Below are 15,653 nucleotides of genomic sequence, written 5' to 3'. Positions count from 1 at the left end.
TACCTCTCCAAACCCTCCCAAAAACATTGGCAGGGGCAATGGTTAAGCTGGGCCTTGCCACTTTATTGATGCCAAAGTTTCCAGGCTCTACTGGGACTTACTGGGGGCCTGGAATTCTGCAGTCTCTAAGCTTCTGCCCTTGAGAGTGTGTGGGGCCCGAGAAAGTCCTGTTTTGGGAACATCTCAGTCCTGGGGAGGCAGCTGCTTTTCTGAGTTACAGCTGGTCAAACACATGTTGTAGAAGGAGTTGGAGTCAAATGTTGTGCTCACCTCTCGCCAGCCCACCCACCCAGCAATCTGTAGTTCAGTGGGGTTTTTTGGAGCACCCCAGCAGTGAGGGTCCAATACCAGTACGAAAGCTTTGGTGCCTGGCCCCAGACAGACTCCCAGCAAGGCCTTAGACTGGGCATCCGCATCCCCCCCAACCATTACAGGCCCTCCGCCCCCTGCGAAGTGGGAGTGAAGTCTCTCCAGCTCCCCCTGAAGCCCAGCTCCACGGGGAACGTGGCAGAGGCGCCCCTGGGGTCCTCTGAAGTACTCGAGGCAGAGGCTGGCCTCTACACAGCCAATCCAGTCCCTGGAGCCCCGGAACCCAGGGGGCTTGTCACCCATGTCCTCCAATGCGGCCTGCACGTCCATCAATCCGGGAACACCCACGGGCCGGCCGTGTGGCCACGAGCACAGCGTCTGCAGAGTCCGGTATCCGCAGCCCCAGCCCCGGTCGTCCAGGCCGTCGCAGCCATAGTGGTAGTAGAGGTAGTGGCCCGAGAGGATGGCTAGGCGAGCGGGGCCGCCGCCGGGTGGCGCAAGGCCCAGATGTACGTCCTTCAGTGGCTCCAGAGCGGTGGGCAGGAGCAGAGTTCCCGAGTTAGGGCAGAAATTGCAAGTTGCGTCTGGCGGCGTGGAGCGAACTCCAAAGAGAATTCAGGATCTAGCACTTACTCTCGGCCCGGCCCGGGTCTTGAGTGAGCTGCGGGCAAGACGGGCGCGCAGGCTCTGGCAACAATAACGCCGGGCAGCAGGAATCAGTGGAGGGCGCACCGCTAGGCCCTGCGGACCAAGTGGACTGTGGGGTTCCCACAATGCACCGCTGCCCCGCCCCCCGCCCCTCCCTCCTTACTGCGCAGACGCGAGTTCTCTTTGCGGGGTGGCGCCTTGTGTCCCACCCAGCTCTGAGTGGGCCAGAATGTTGGTCCCAGCGACCACCCCTCCATTCCCTTAGCCCAATTGGTTAGGCATTCTGCCCTACCCCTCCCAGTCGCGCACACACCTTTGGCTGTAACAGTTTATTGGCAGCCCAGAGGGGCGAAGGCACCACGGGGTAGGGGGCTCGGCCGAGACATGCAGAGGACCAGGAGCTCCGGGGAAAAGTTGGGGTGGGTCTAGGGCTCCTCTGTAATATCCCAGCCCTTAGATAAATAGTATTTACAACTTGGGGACCAAGAGGGGGCGGGTAGGGCGGCAGAACGTGGGGGTCCCGCCTGGGTCACAGGTCTGAGCAGCGATCCTGCTTGCTGTAATGGTCAAACTGGTTCTTCCAGTGCACCATGTAGGAGCTCCAGCGGTGGAACTCGGCCTTCCACTGGCGCTCCGCCTCGTCCAGCGTGTCTGCGGCCAGGGCGCCCGGCGAGTGGGTGGGAGGAGGACGTGGAGAAGGTCGGGGTGGGGGTTGTGAGCGCAGGAGTACACAAGGGGAGGCACGTGGGATGGTGGAAAGAGGATCAGGTAGATATGAGAAACACGAAAGACCGGGGAGGATGAGGGTAGAGGTGGGGCCAGAGGATTGGCGGAAGGGAAGAGATGGGGGGAGAAAATGACCGGAAGACAAGGGGACCGAAGGGATCAGGGGCGGGGAGCATCCATGGGTTGATGGGGAAAAGAGAAGAGACAGAAATGGTTGACGGTTATAGCCCCACCGGGAGTTGCTATCTAGCCCCGAGTCTTCCCTCTCCCCCAACACCAGTCACAGGCTCCAAGGGAATAATTTTATAAAAAAAGAAAATGGACTTTTCCATTTCCATTTAAACAACAAAGGTGTATGAGTCCCTGAGACGGATCGTAAGTCAACCCTCCCCATGCCCTGTCTAGTTTGAGCTTCTTGGTTTGAGGGGGGAGGGGGCGCTGGGTCGGAGATCCCTGAGTGGGGCCCTCCCCCAGTCCGACCACTCATTAGAAGAGGGGCCCCCAGAGGCCGGAGGGGGAAGAGGCCGTGGTCACAGCCGCTGGAGCCGGGAGAGGAGGAGGAAGAGGAGAAGGAGGGGCAGGGGGAGGCCGGGCCTGGGCCTCGGGGCAGCCTCCCCGTGGGCGGGGCCTGGGCAGGTGCTGGGAGCCTCCGAGGCTGGTGGGGAGAAGAGAGGGGTTACACCCCGCCGACTTCCCCTCCCCTCTCTTTCTCCACGCCCCATTTCTTGCCCCTTTGCCCAGCCCCTGCCCACTGGCCCTACATACCGGTGGCGCTGAGCAATTTGGGTAGGAAGCCATTCCAAAAGGCGCAGGCCTGGGCTCGCAGCCCCCGCCGCACCTCCAGAGGCCGCAGGTTTAGGCTCACGTACTGCTGCGCCACCCCCGTGTACTGTGGCCACTGCGGGGCTTTAGGGTCCCGGGGGTCATTGGGGTCCCTGTGTAAGAAAGGGAAGGTTCAGCCTCAGTCAAGCCTGCCCCACCCTGAGGTTGGGGGCTGGAGATGGAGAGGAGGAGGAGGCAGGTGCTTCCAGACCCCATGCCCTCTTAGCCCCAAGGGGAGCCCCACCTTTTCCCTCCCACTGCTGCCCTAACCCTTCTTTCTCTTCTACAGTGTCCCTCATCATCTGGAGTCTTCCCCTTCCTCCTGCCCTCTTTCTGTCTCTCCTCTCCATTTCCCAGTTTTCCTGCCCCATCGTTGTCTTTGTTTCTCTCATTTAAAAAATTGATGATTTGTTGAGCTCTTGCTATGTAACCAGGCCCAGTCCTATCTCTACAAACATCACATTTACTTTTGATAACACCCATGTGTCATTGGATTTATTGTCCCCTTCTTCAGGCAGGTGAAGTGTGTGCATGCCAGATAATAAAATCCAGCTTTACAGTTCACCCTCCTAACTGCTATGGTAACTCTGTCTCTCCTAGTCCATCTCTTTGCCTTGATTCTTCAGGATCTGCCACCCCACTTTCTCCTTCCTTTCCCCTTCTCCTTTGTCATTCTCCCGCCCTTTGTCTCATTTCCTTTGTGAACTTTCCCCTTCCTTTCTGGCCCTTCCTCTCTGTCTCTGCTCGTCTTCCTCCCCGTTTCTCTTTGTCCCCCCAGCCTCCCTGGCTCCCGGAGGCCGCCCTCCCTTTGGCACTGCTAACCCTGTGCGGGCGAAGTTGGCCCAGTATTTCATCAGTCGCTGGGCAAAGGCTCTCTCCTCAACGGTGTAGTTTAGCGAGGGTTCCAGAGGGAGCCCAAAGATGAACTCGATCTCGTAGCCGTGGGGCACCCCCATCCAGGGGGGCCAGGAGAGCGTAGATGCGCGATGTTCAAAGATGTAGGCATAGACCCGAGCACCCTGGGCGGCCAGTCGCCCAGCCAGTTGAACCACAGGGCACACGACATTGTGGTCACCCACCACATCACTCATGGCCTCCCTCAGGCGTGCTGGGTCCTCAGGGTGCAGCCAGTCTGTATAATGCAGGACCACAGCCTCGGCAGCCAGGTCACTCACCTGGGGGACCCCGACCCGCACCCCGGCCAGGAACTGGGCCCGGCTGATGAGAGACTCGTTGTCTTTGCTGAAGCCTGGGGCCCCGTAAACCAGAAAATAGGAGCCCTCATCCTTCACCACACCCACCAGCACCTGGGGGAACAGGATGAAGGAATGGGGTGGGGGTGGAGGCAGACACAGACAGACAGGCAGACAGAAACAGATGGACAAAGAGTCAGAGAGATGGACAGTTACAGACCCAGAACCACGGAGGAAGAGAGTATGAGATCGGGGGACGGAGAGGAGAAAATATACCCACATTTTCTTTCCTCTCTGTCCCACTGGCCACCCTGGGATTGAACCCTCAGGGAAGAGAAGCCTTTGGAAGTGGGTCTTGAGGGGCCCTCATGCCTGGGTCCCCAGGGGTAGGGTGGGTAGGTGGGTAGGTGGGAGAACAGGCATAGAGGAACCAGCTCTACCCACTCCAGCCACTAGTCACCTGCAGGCCGTGGAAATCTCCAGTGTTGATGAGGGCCTCCGGGGTATCACTGAGGAAGTCTCCATCTACCACAGGCACAAAAGAGAAGCGGAAGACACTTTCCTGAGGCAGCACATGCCACTCGTGGTCCACCAGGTCCTGAGCTGGCCGTGTCCGCAGGCAGGCGACCAGCTCGGTGTCATTGCTACCAGCCCCACCTGGGGGACAGCCTACGAGTCCAGCCAGTAGTGTGGCCCTGCGGCGGGCCTCTCCCATGCCCACCGTGGCCCAGGGCCCATTGGGTGCGCCGCTTTGCAGCACAGCCCTGTGGAACAGGTCCCGGCTGGGAGGCGACAGCAGGTGCATGCCCACCGAGGCGGCACCTGCACTCTCCCCAAACAGAGTCACTGACATCGGGTCCCCCCCGAAGGCTGCCACGTTCTCCCGCACCCATCGCAGGGCCAGCCTCTGGTCCAGAAGACCCACATTGCCTGGTGCCTCCCGGCTCCCCGGTAGGGCCAGGAAGCCAAAGGCTCCCACCCGGTAGTTCATGGATACCAGCACGGTCCCCTCTGCCTGGGCCAGGAAGCGGCCATCATACACATCCAGCGAGGAGGCCCCGCTGTAGAAGCCACCCCCATAGATCCAGACGAGGACAGGAGTGGGGGTCTTAGGCCGAGGGTACGGTGTCCACACGTTGAGGTAGAGGCAGTCCTCACTCAGCTCACGGTTTGGGTTCCACATCTCGGTGCCCACAAAGCCAGGGTACAAGGTGTCCACGTATTGGTAGCAGACACTTCGGAAGGCTGTGGCATCTAGCACCCCCGGCCAGGGTTGCTTGGGCTCCGGTGGCAGAAAGCGACGGGGGCCCACGGGTGGCTCTGCGAAGGGGATGCCCAGAAAAGCAGAGACAGGGCCCCCAGGGGCCATTAGGCGGGTGCCCCGAAGCCGGCCCCCACGCACCATCACCAGCAGCTCTGGGTCCTCCGGGTGCTCAGCCTCTGCCCCTCCTCCCAGGAGGAAGAGGAGGAGGAGGAGAAGTGGGAACGGTGGGAAGAGAGTATGCAGGGGACACCATGGGGGCCTCATGGCTGCCAAGGCAGGCAGATGGCTGCCAAGGCAGGCAGGCGGCTGTTAGGAGAAAGAAAGGCAGAGGGTGAAGGCCTGAGGCTGCCAGGAGGAGATTAGGTAACACTCTTGCCCAGGGGTTATCGCTAAGCTGCAGAGGAGGTGGGGCAGGTTGGCAAAGAGGAGGAGAGAAATGGAGGGAAGGAGACAGACAAGCAGAGACAAGGACACAGGCAGACAGTGAGAAGCAGGAGGGGACAGAGATCAGGCCCGTTCACACCCAGACAGACAGATGGAAGGAACTGAGATGAGACCTGCCAAGCGTACCCTCCCTGGCCCGCAGAGGACCCACCGCCCTCACCTCCTTCCCCCAGCTGGGTGGGCTGGATTGGGCCCAGTGTGAGCCTTGTGGGCACCCGCACCAGAGGCTGCAGTCCACGTACAGGCCACCCGACAGGGGTGGAGCCCTCGATGATGGGAGGTGCCAATGGGGGCGCGTGCGGTGGCGTGAAGGCACAGCTTCTCCTGCGTTGGCCAGGGCTGGGGCCCTGGAGGGTGGGTTGAGCATTCAGGGTGTGGGAGCCGCAGGTCCTGGGGCTCCCCAAATCCTGCCTTCTCCACACCCTGCCCCGCCCAGCCCGCCTCATCCACTGTCTGGCACAGCGTGTTGGTACCCGTGGGTGCCCATCAGTTGCGCACCCCTGTCGCCTAGCCTCCGCGAACGGGTTCGCCAGCCTTGGACCCCAGGACTCGTCCCTCATTCGTCTGATGATGCTGTGCACACTGCCGCCAGCGGGGGGCAGTAGAGACCGATAAAATAACGGCGCTCCCCGCCCCAAGTAAAGGAGCAGAAAACTTGGGGCGGGGGTCTGAGGGCTGTAGGGCATTGCGGAGGGGTCTGAAGGGCGAACCGGGACGCCTGTGTTCTCCATGCTCCGGAGATCCCCGGCTGCAGGGGGCGGGGGCGCTATTTTGGGGCCGCAGCTGCTGTGGTTCCGGCATCTCCAGCCAAGGGATCAAAATTCCCCGGGTCGGAACTCCCCCTTCTCGCGGCGGTCACCCCTCACCCAGCCCCCGCCGCCCTGAGCTGGGGTGGTGGGGCTGAGATTATCTAGGAAACCCGAGTGGGGCTAATTATAACTCGGGGCTTCCGCTGAGCCTCCCCTTCCCCCAAAATAGAGACGGAGTCCCCGTGGGAGGGGGATGCCTGGGCCAGGCAGGGGGCTTCGCTGGGCGCTTCGCAAGGGCGCTGGGGTCGCGGGATTGGCGGGGTGGGGGTGGGGGATGGCAGCCGGACGCCGGGAACCTGCGCGGCCTGGGTTCCGCCCTAAGCAGGGGGCGTCTTCCAGTGGCCTCAGACTTGAGGACTAACGGGGTACTGGGCGCTCGGGGGGTCCCCACAGGAAATCGGGAGCTGAGGCAGCGGCCAGCCCTGCGGGGTGCCGGCTCCCGCACCGGCAACCGTAAGTCTTCGGCGGCGAGCTCAGAGTTAAGGCTGAGTGTGGGGCGGCGGGCGGGCGGGGGGGCGTCTCGGGGCAGGCCCGTGGGCGTCCGGATCAGGGGCCTGGATCCCTCCGGGAAGGCACCGCGTCCCCCTCGCGGAAGGGGCCACGGGCCGGGGGAGGGCCCGGAGCGGGGCGGGAGACTCACCTGAGGCGGCCGAGCCGGGCCGGGAGCTGGAGGCGGCCGATGTTCCCCCGCGCAGGCTGAGCCGACTCTGACAGCCGCCGCCTCCGGCCCCCCGCACACACCCCCTCCGGCCCCGCACCGCGCCCCCGCCCACTGTCTCCGCCCCCGCCACTCCCCACCGCCCGGGGCTGCCACCTCCCCTCTCTCCCTCCCTTGGAGCGGAGGCACGGAGACCCTGGGGCCCGGACGGACGCCGGGGACAGCCGCCGACAGACGGACACACACGCGGTGACTGACACGACCAAAAGCCCCGGCAGTGGTGGAGCCGACACCCACCAGGACGGACGAACAGAAGCCCGCGAGACGGACACGCGCAGACGGACGGTCTGATGCGGCGACAGCCACAGACAAACGCAGGGACAGACCTTCACAGACGGACACTCTGGGACGCGGTGGGTGACAGCTTCGTTCGGGGCTGGGGACCGAATACATTAGCATCCCCGGCCACGACGCAGCAGGGAGGGCCTGCGGGGCCCGGCACGTAAAAGTGTGGCTGAGGACCCCCTCAGAGGACCAGGTGGCCCCCCCAGAGGACCAGGTGGCCCCCCCAGAGGACCAGGCGACCCCCCCAGAGGACCAGGTGTCCCGGTGGAGAAAAGGTGACACGGGACATTCTTGGGCACAACTGTGGAAATGAAAATGTGGACATCAGATGACAAGTGGAAATGAAGGGGACCCCCATGAAGGAGAGGAGGGGGGAAGTGACTCGGGGACGCCGAGGGAAGGTCAAAGTGGTGGCACGCACAAGGGTGCGGTGCGAGGCCGCACTCCGCCGCCGTGGAAACTTCGGGAACCCCTTGGGTGGGTTTGCGCTGGTTCCCCGGCGGGTGACCTCGGACGTTCTTCTCCAGGGTCGGGTAAGGGCATGACATCACTGGGCCAGGCTCTCATTGGCTGCCGCAGCGCGCAGGTGGGAGCGGCCTGGCCCGGGCGCCCCCAGACTGCTCTGTGAGAGGCCAGAGCCGCACGGACCACCGCGTCCCGCCCTCTAGGGGGTCACCCGTGGGAAAGCGCGGCCTCGGCGGCGTCTCACGCTCGAGGTGAGGGCGGAAATGTGTGAGGCGGCGCCCGCGTGACTGCGTCGCGCGAGGTTGCCCTGTTCCCTCCGGGCGGCCAGCTCCAGAGCGGCCGGTGGCTCTGAGAACGGGCTGGCGCGGGCGAGCGCCCTGGAGTGCGTGCGCGCGCGCGCGCGGTGGTGCGGGGCGCCGCGTGGAGCAGGCGGGCGCGCGCGCATGCTCATTCAGCTGCCTGGAACCCCGCAGCGTCCGGGCCCCGCGTCGGCCACGGTGAGGGGCCGAATGCACTGGGTCGGGGTCTCGCGAGTGTCGTGGGATCCGCCCGAATCCAGAGACGTGCCTTTCCCTGGGCTGCGCGGTCCTGGTTCTCCAGCCTGGGCGCCCCCCAGCCGGCTTGGGCGCCCCGAGGGAACCGGTTTCCGCAAGCCGGGGACCCTCGTGGAGTCTAGTCTGTTCTCCGCTTAAAGGCGGCGGCCGCCAGGTGGCGCGGAAGACAGCCGCTCGGGCCTCGGAGACTGGGATGGGATGCGGAGATGAACCCCTCGTCATCTCTTCCCACCGCGCCTGGCTTTCTGAACTCCTTTCTTCAGTCACCCCAAATCCCTTGCAAGGACACCGAGGTTCCCTGTATTGGGCCTTCAGCATCCTGGTTGAGGGCTCTCTAGAGGTTAGACCATGTCCCCTGTCATTAGGGCTGTGGGTGGGGATAAGAAAAATGGACAGTTGGTGTAGCTGCAGGAGAAAAGGATCTGAGACAGGTTTCTCAGCTTGGTAATTATGAATGATTAGAATGATAAAAATCAACTATTAATGAACGAGCAGAGGCATGCTCCAGGCCCAAGGCTGTGGAGATTTTTGATCTGTAAAGGTCCTGACAGTGATGGGGGCTTGCCTCCCTGTCCCTCTCCAAAAAGGGCTGTGCCACACGAGCGCCTCACCTGACTTCTCTAATCAGGAGTCCCTAGGCCTATACCAGGAAGATAGGGAAGGCAGGGAGGGACAGCTTCTAGCCCAGGGTTATCATGAACTAGTGGACCTTAGATAATTTAGAAGATGAAAGGACAGGCCATGTCCTAGGAGCTGGCCCAGCAGAGACTGCTTCAGAGAGGTCAGTGTTGAACACAGCCTGGACCTGCCGTTGGAATCAAGGACAGAACACACACGGTGGGCTGCAGTCTCCCAGGGAGACAGATCCTATGTTTATGTGGGTCATGGTAAGTGGATTTAGCCAGAAAAGGTGTCCAGATGTGTCTGCGGGGGCTGGAGTGGAGAGCAAGGACAAGGGCAGTTCCTGCCTGCTGGGGGATGGCATCAGAGAGGCAATATCTGTGCGGGATCCGTGGGAGGTAAGAGCAAGGCAGGTTGTGGAGCCTTCTGAAGCCAGTCAGAACTATTCCTTCCAGGGGTGGGGGCGGGGTGGGCACTGTAGAAGGTCAGCCAGCGGGAGAGGGAAGGGGAAGTGGAGTTTCCAAAGATGCTCGAGAATCTGGGGCAGGAAGAGGATGCAGCCATGTATTTCAGTATCCACTCTCCAGGCCTGGGGAGATGGGAAGAAGGGCAGGCAGGCAGGCCCAGTAGCGGGTATGGGGGCTGTGGGGGTGTGGGTGGGTTGGAATCTGAGGAGGGTATCCTACTCCTGGAGCCCCTCATGTACTTCCCAGACCCTGGGTCAAAGAGGGGTCAGTTGAATGTTCAGTCAGATGAATCTGCAAGACTGCATGGAGTTCTAGGGCACGCAGCCCTGTGCCTGTGAGGTAGGTGTTGCAGGAGGCCAGGGCTCTACAGCTGCAAGCAGCTCTGGGAGGTGTGCCCGTGGGCCACGGGTGTCTCCTCAGCCTGCAGTTTGTCCTGGGATTGTGAGGATGGAGGAGACCATGCAGATTGTGTTTCCATTTCAGAGAGTTAGAAACATTTTTTTAAATGTATATTTATTTTTTTTAAACAGTGATAAAATATACCTTTATTTACTTTGTTGAGTTAGAGGGTTATAAAAATTATTGCTAAAGTAGATATCAGGAAAACAGAAAGGTTCTTTAGAAATCTAGTTGCCTTGGAGTTTATTTAAACTAAGAGAAAAAGATCATAATGTGTTCATGCAGTACATGCTTGGTTCTTTAAATAACAATCATGACAAATAACAGAATTAAGGAATGCTGCACTTGTGATCCATACAAAGCACCAACATTTTGAGTTGTACATAATTTAAAGAAATGTCTCAAACACTTCTTTGAAATTCTGTTGTAGCCAATACATAAAGGCATGCCTTAGGTGGGCATAGGAATGCAGTTTAGAAAAGAAAGAAAAAAACCCACACTGGAACTACTTAATTTCTCTAAAATCACTGAGTAAGAAAAGCAACATTGAACCACTATACTGATTTGACACAACTTCTATACAATACCTTGACTGAAATCCAAGAGCAAAAGTTAAGACTCTCCTTGCCCTGACCGGTTTGGCTCAGTGGATCGAGCGTCCGCCTGCGGACTGGGGGGTCCCAGGTTTGATTCTGGTCAAGGGCATGTACCTTGGTTGCGGGCACATCCCCAGTGGGGGGTGTGCAGGAGGCAACTGATCCATGTTTCTCTCTCATCGATGTTTCTGGCTCTCTATCCCTCTCCCTTCCTCTCTGTAAAAGAAATCAATAAAATACATTTTTGAAAAGGTAATATTAAAAAAAAAAAGACTCTCCTCCTCTGTCTCTCTATATAGATGTGTAATATGCAAATCCACGAGTGAAACGACTGTTGCTATGACACACACTAACCACCAGGGGGCAGACGCTCAACACAGAAGCTGCCCCCAGCCCACAGGGCCTGCTGGCCAACCTCTTTGTCCCTCTCCCCGCCCCCACCCCCGCCCCCTGCTGGCAGGCTCCAATCACCTGATGGGGAACACGGAACCAGGGGTGGGTGGAGGGGCCAGGCCAAGGTAGGTGTGAGTAAGCAGGGCCCCAATCCCGCCGGCCCCCCCCCCCCCCCCTGCCCTCCCACACACAGAGGAGTCGGCTGCTGGCAGCTGGTAGCGGGGATCAGCCCTGATCGCAGGCCAGGCCTAGAGATCCTACCCATGCACTAATTTTGTGTGCCAGGCCTCTAGTTTTTAATAAACAACTACATGGTAAACTTAACGATTTTTCCCCCCTGGATTTTACCTGGAAGTGGTCTTTCAAATTTTTTTTATTTAAAAGAGGACAGGTTTGGCACTTTTATACTGGTGTCACCAAATATTTCTTGGGATCTAAGGAAGATTCATATTCTTTACAGCTGTTACAGCATACGCTGGAACTCCCTTTAAGCCAGCCTCAGATTTCTCCAGTTAATTTTTTGCATTAATTTATGTAGCAATCTCATTCATGTTAGTCTCTAATACCATTCTCCCATCACTGTCTCTGCAAGAATGTTGTGAGCCTTGCTTACATGGAAAATGGAATTCAGTTCACAGACATTTTCAAAACACTTGTCCAGTGTTTCCACAAACACTTGAATTATATCTCCAACGCCAAGTTCACTGTCTGAAAAATCCACACAGAAGACAAAATATAACATTGCATAAATGTCTGTAAATCAGTTTGTTGTCAGCTCCTCCAATTAGTAATTATCCTTCCAGGAAATTGCAAACTTTTTCATCTCTCTTAGATACCAAATGGAATGTCTTCCTGATGATTTGCTGCTGTCTATCTTCTCTGCAAGGCTGGTAGAATTTGGAGAGCTGTGGCTTTATGTGGTTGTTGAAGATGAGGATTGCCTTGATCATGGCTGAGCTGGGTGGGCCAGGTGAGCGCTGAGGGCCAGGGCTGGGGTGGGCTCTCAGCTTCGCCTCAGGATCTCACTAGTGATCCTTCCCCTCAGAGGGTTTTTAAATTTCAGGGCCATCCAAGAGAGCCAGAATAAAGGATGCAGGTGTCAGGGCACTGGAGTAAGCCCTAGACTGGAGGTCCTGATTCCTGGATTCTCTCGTCCAGTGTTCTCAGTGAGACCTCTGGGAAGTCACTACTTGTCTGGGCCTCAGTTTCACCATATGCAAAATGGTGCATTGGACTTGAGTGTATGTCGGAATCATGGGGGCCATGTAGAGGGACTGATCCGTTCGGTGTTGGGTGGAGTCCTTAAGTCTGCATTTTTTAGCAACTCATCAGGGCAGCTCCCTGAGGGTGCTGGGAGGACCACATGAGGAGAAATGCTGGACTAGGTATCCCTACAATCAGTCCAGACTGACCTCCTGAGGACTGACAGACTGTGTGGGTCAGCAGGAAGTGCTGTGGACAGTCCGCGAGTACAAGAACTAATAGAGACACCTCTGGTCATGAAGAGAGATGGACAAGGATTTGAGCTTGTTCTTGAAAATGGATAGAACTTCCAGGAATAATTCCTCTTTTTACCTTGAGCCTCTCCCCAACCCTAGTCAACACAGGAACCTCACCTGTCTAGCCATGACACCTTTCCCTATGTAGTTCAACATAATAACCTCCCCAGCATCCTCTGTGACCCTACCCTCCATAGCCGTCACTGCAGGGATATCCTTGATTTTTCCATTTCTTCATTTACCATGCTATTTATCCTGGAATTAATATTGATTCTACCACCAGTTCTACCAATTCAGGGAACACTCCTACTTCCCTTGCATGTCTGTTTCTCACTTTTGCCAACACAGGGAAATCCCTGCTTTTTTTTTGCTATTTTATTTATTTTTTCCATTTTTTATTAAGGTATTACATGTGTACATATCTATTAGTCCTTGCCCCACCCCTGCTAACAAAAAGGATTCTCATCTCCTCTGTTCATTGGTTAGGATTCAGTTCAGCTATTTGATACAGAAACCCAAACAATAATGGCTTGAATGAAATATAATGGAATATATTTTTTTCTTACATAAAAGAAACCTAGAAGTAGACCATGTAAGATTGGCAGGATGCCCTGGAGGCCAGGGACCAGGCTCCTTTACAGAGAATTTTGTTACCTACCCATCACGTAGCTTCAACTTAATGGTATAATGTAGTTGCTAGAACATCAGCCGTAACATCTGCATTCCAGCCAGCAGGAAGAAGGAAGGTCTGAAGAAGGGCCTTGCTCCTCCCTTTAAAGACATATTTGGAAACCATACACACAACCCCTCAGTTATATCTCCCTGGACAGAACCTAGTCCTAAGGTTGTAATTGGCTATGCAGGAGGTTCAGAGGTGTAGTTTTTGTTCTGGATGACTGTGTACTTCTCTAAAATTTTGCTGTCCTAATACTAAGGAAGAAGAGAGAGTAGATACTGGGGGCAGCCATTGTCTGAGGCCACTGCCCCAACCCCTATTAAACGGGGCTGTTGACCTGCAGAGTTGGGAGCCTGAGCCAGCCAAGGGACTTTCCTCCCCTCTCCCTACGTCTTCTGGTGACCCCTTCTGAAGATTGGCATAAAATTCATACTTAACCCAAGTTATGTAATTTCACATGATTCTCCTTGGATCCATCCATCCATCTTGTTTGTACCTTTCTGCTCTTTTGCTTGTTTTGAGCATTTCACACAAATCTCTGGATAGTCTAATTTTACTTTCACAATTCTGTTAACTATTTAGTTAGTTTACAGTCTTTCCCAATGCAGTTCATTGGACATCCTTCTGCTTATTCTTGCCTCCTTTCTAGCTGGGGGTAGGGTAGAGTGGGTTTCATATCCAGTGCTCTAGATGGATTACAGACATTGTTACCTACATCTGAGTATGGTAGTGAGGTGAGGTTTGAGGTCCTCACAGGAATTAAGTTGAAGCTACGTGATGGGTAGGTAACAAAATTCTCTGTAAAGGAGCCTGGTCCCTGGCCTCCAGGGCATCCTGCCAATCTTACATGGCCTACTTCTAGGTTTCTTTTATGTAAGAAAAAAATATATTTCATTAAAGCCATTATTGTCTGGGTTTCTGTATCAAGTAGCTGAACTGAATCCTAACCAATGAACAGAGGTGGGACAAGGACTAATAGAAGTAGGGATTCCCTATGTTGGCAAAAGCGAGAGACAGACATGCAAGGGAAGTAGGAGTGTTCCCTGAATTGGTAGAACTTTCTCAGGTTGATATCTGTCCATAGCTATAATGGTGCCAGAGGCTAAAGCAAACAGCAAAGCAGAGGTTCCTTGGATGAATCTGGCTTTCATTCCAGGGAGACCAAGCATCACACACAAGAGGGGTGTAGAGGTGGGGAGAGCTTGCCTGGGGTTCTCCCACCGTGACTGGGGACAGTGCAAGCTGACTGCAAGGTTGGCCGCATGGCCAACAGTCCTGTGGACAGCTGGAGCCTCAGGTCAATGTCCACAACATCAGAAACACCAGAGTGGGTTGGTGCGTAGCTCAGATGCAGTGTTACTTTCATGTTTGCGTTTACTGGGGATTTGTTTGCCAGGCACTGGCCTGAACACTTTGCTAAAAAAAAATCATACAATATAATTCCTGATTACAACATTCCAAGGAGGCACACCCTATTATCCTTACAATCGAACCATCAGGAAATTGAAACTGACATTCAGAGAGGTTAAGTATTTGCTTACTTTTACTAGCTGACTAGTGGAGGCCCTGGACTTTGGATGAGAATTCTGACTTGCTCGGGTTGGTGTGCCTCAGAGCCACTCACCTTTTCTCTGACTTCCAGAAAATGAACTGGAGTCCAAGAAAAGAAAAGGGGTGGGGCAGGTACCTACATGAATTTCCTGGGACAGCTTCTTACCTGCTTCCCACTCTCCCTTTCTTCCCTACTGCCATTCCTCCCTCCCTTTCTCTCTGTCTCTCTCAGGCCTCAGTCAAGGATCCTGTCTGTCAGACCTTCCAGCCATCTTGGACCTGAAAATATGTCTGGGTGACAGGTGCCTGGGTATTGCTCCAGCATTCTGAAGGGGGGAGGCAAGTGAACGATACCCAACTCTGAGGGAGAGGAAAGGCAGGTAATGGTTTCTGCAGTTTTCAGGGAACTTTCCGCCTCTCCACCTGGGACCTCAAACCTCACCTCACTACCATACTCAGATGGCACTTCTGACAGCAGGATGGAGCCCTTTTCAGCCAGGCCAGGGCCTGAGGGTGTGAGATGCCCAGCCTCCACCATGGTGAGAGGAAGTTAGCACCCACTGAGTCTCTCCGGCCCATCCTGAAACCACATGCCACCACAGTGGTCCCTTAGCCTCCAGCCCCATCTTTCTGACCCTTCCCTTACTGTCCCCCATCTCGGCGGCTGCTTCTGAAGCCTTTTTACTCCACCCAGACCACCCCCTTTTCTGGGGCTCCATGATTTTCAGGGATTGAGATTGAAGGGGAAAGGTCACATCTTCCCTAGTTCCTTCTCTGTAGGCTGGAGGACTCTTGGGGGGAAAGTGGGAAGGAGGGCAGGAGGGCCGGACATCCATAGGGACCCTGGGGTTCAAAGACAGTGGAAGGAATTTGAATAGTGAGGTGTATATCCTTCACCCAGCTTCTCTGAGTATTAACATCTTACATCATCATGATACAATGATCAAAACTAGGAAATGGCCCTAACCGGTTTGGCTCAGTGGATAGAGCATCAGCCTGCTGACTGAAGGGTCCCAGGTTTGATTCTGGTTAAGGGCATGTACCTTGGTTGCAGGCACATCCCCGGTAGGGGGTGTGCAAGAGGCAGCTGATCAATGTTTCTCTCTCATCGATGTTTCTAACTCTCTATCCCTCTCCCTTCTTCTCTGTAAAAAAATCAATAAAATATATTTAAAGAAAACTAGGAAATGAACATTGATTGATACAATACTATA

The 15,653-nt window shown here is 56.0% G+C and overlaps 2 protein-coding genes and 1 pseudogene across 4 annotated transcripts; all 3 read right to left on the bottom strand.

The window, feature by feature from the left end:
• Window positions 1-23: 23 nt before the first annotated feature.
• UFSP1 (UFM1 specific peptidase 1 (inactive)) lies at window positions 24-1,066 on the bottom strand. The gene has a single exon (XM_008141712.3). The coding sequence runs from the start codon at window positions 637-639 to the stop codon at window positions 184-186; it is 456 nt and encodes a 151-aa protein (XP_008139934.2). The 5' UTR covers window positions 640-1,066; the 3' UTR covers window positions 24-183.
• A 214-nt stretch (window positions 1,067-1,280) lies between these two features.
• On the bottom strand, window positions 1,281-6,905 carry ACHE (acetylcholinesterase (Cartwright blood group)). Of its 3 annotated transcripts, XM_008141431.3 has the most exons (7): window positions 6,856-6,897; window positions 5,905-5,988; window positions 5,567-5,753; window positions 4,159-5,268; window positions 3,328-3,812; window positions 2,449-2,618; window positions 1,281-1,608 (listed from the first exon to the last, which is right to left on the bottom strand). In XM_008141431.3, the coding sequence occupies exons 2-7, from the start codon at window positions 5,964-5,966 to the stop codon at window positions 1,487-1,489; spliced, it is 2,136 nt and encodes a 711-aa protein (XP_008139653.2). In that variant the 5' UTR covers window positions 5,967-5,988; window positions 6,856-6,897; the 3' UTR covers window positions 1,281-1,486. The 3 variants fall into 3 exon arrangements, with proteins under 3 accessions (XP_008139653.2, XP_054570855.1, XP_054570854.1); XM_054714880.1 differs by lacking the exons at window positions 1,281-1,608; window positions 5,905-5,988 and adding an exon at window positions 1,884-2,338 and having other exon boundaries at window positions 6,856-6,905; XM_054714879.1 differs by lacking the exons at window positions 1,281-1,608; window positions 5,567-5,753; window positions 5,905-5,988 and adding an exon at window positions 1,884-2,338 and having other exon boundaries at window positions 6,856-6,896.
• Window positions 6,906-11,086: 4,181 nt separating this feature from the next.
• On the bottom strand, window positions 11,087-11,663 carry LOC103286002 (AP-3 complex subunit sigma-1-like; annotated as a pseudogene).
• Window positions 11,664-15,653: the final 3,990 nt, after the last annotated feature.

Source organism: Eptesicus fuscus, chromosome 4 (genome assembly GCF_027574615.1).
Source record: "Eptesicus fuscus isolate TK198812 chromosome 4, DD_ASM_mEF_20220401, whole genome shotgun sequence".
Taxonomy (NCBI): domain Eukaryota; kingdom Metazoa; phylum Chordata; class Mammalia; order Chiroptera; family Vespertilionidae; genus Eptesicus; species Eptesicus fuscus.
This window is presented reverse-complemented; position numbering and strand designations above follow the sequence as displayed.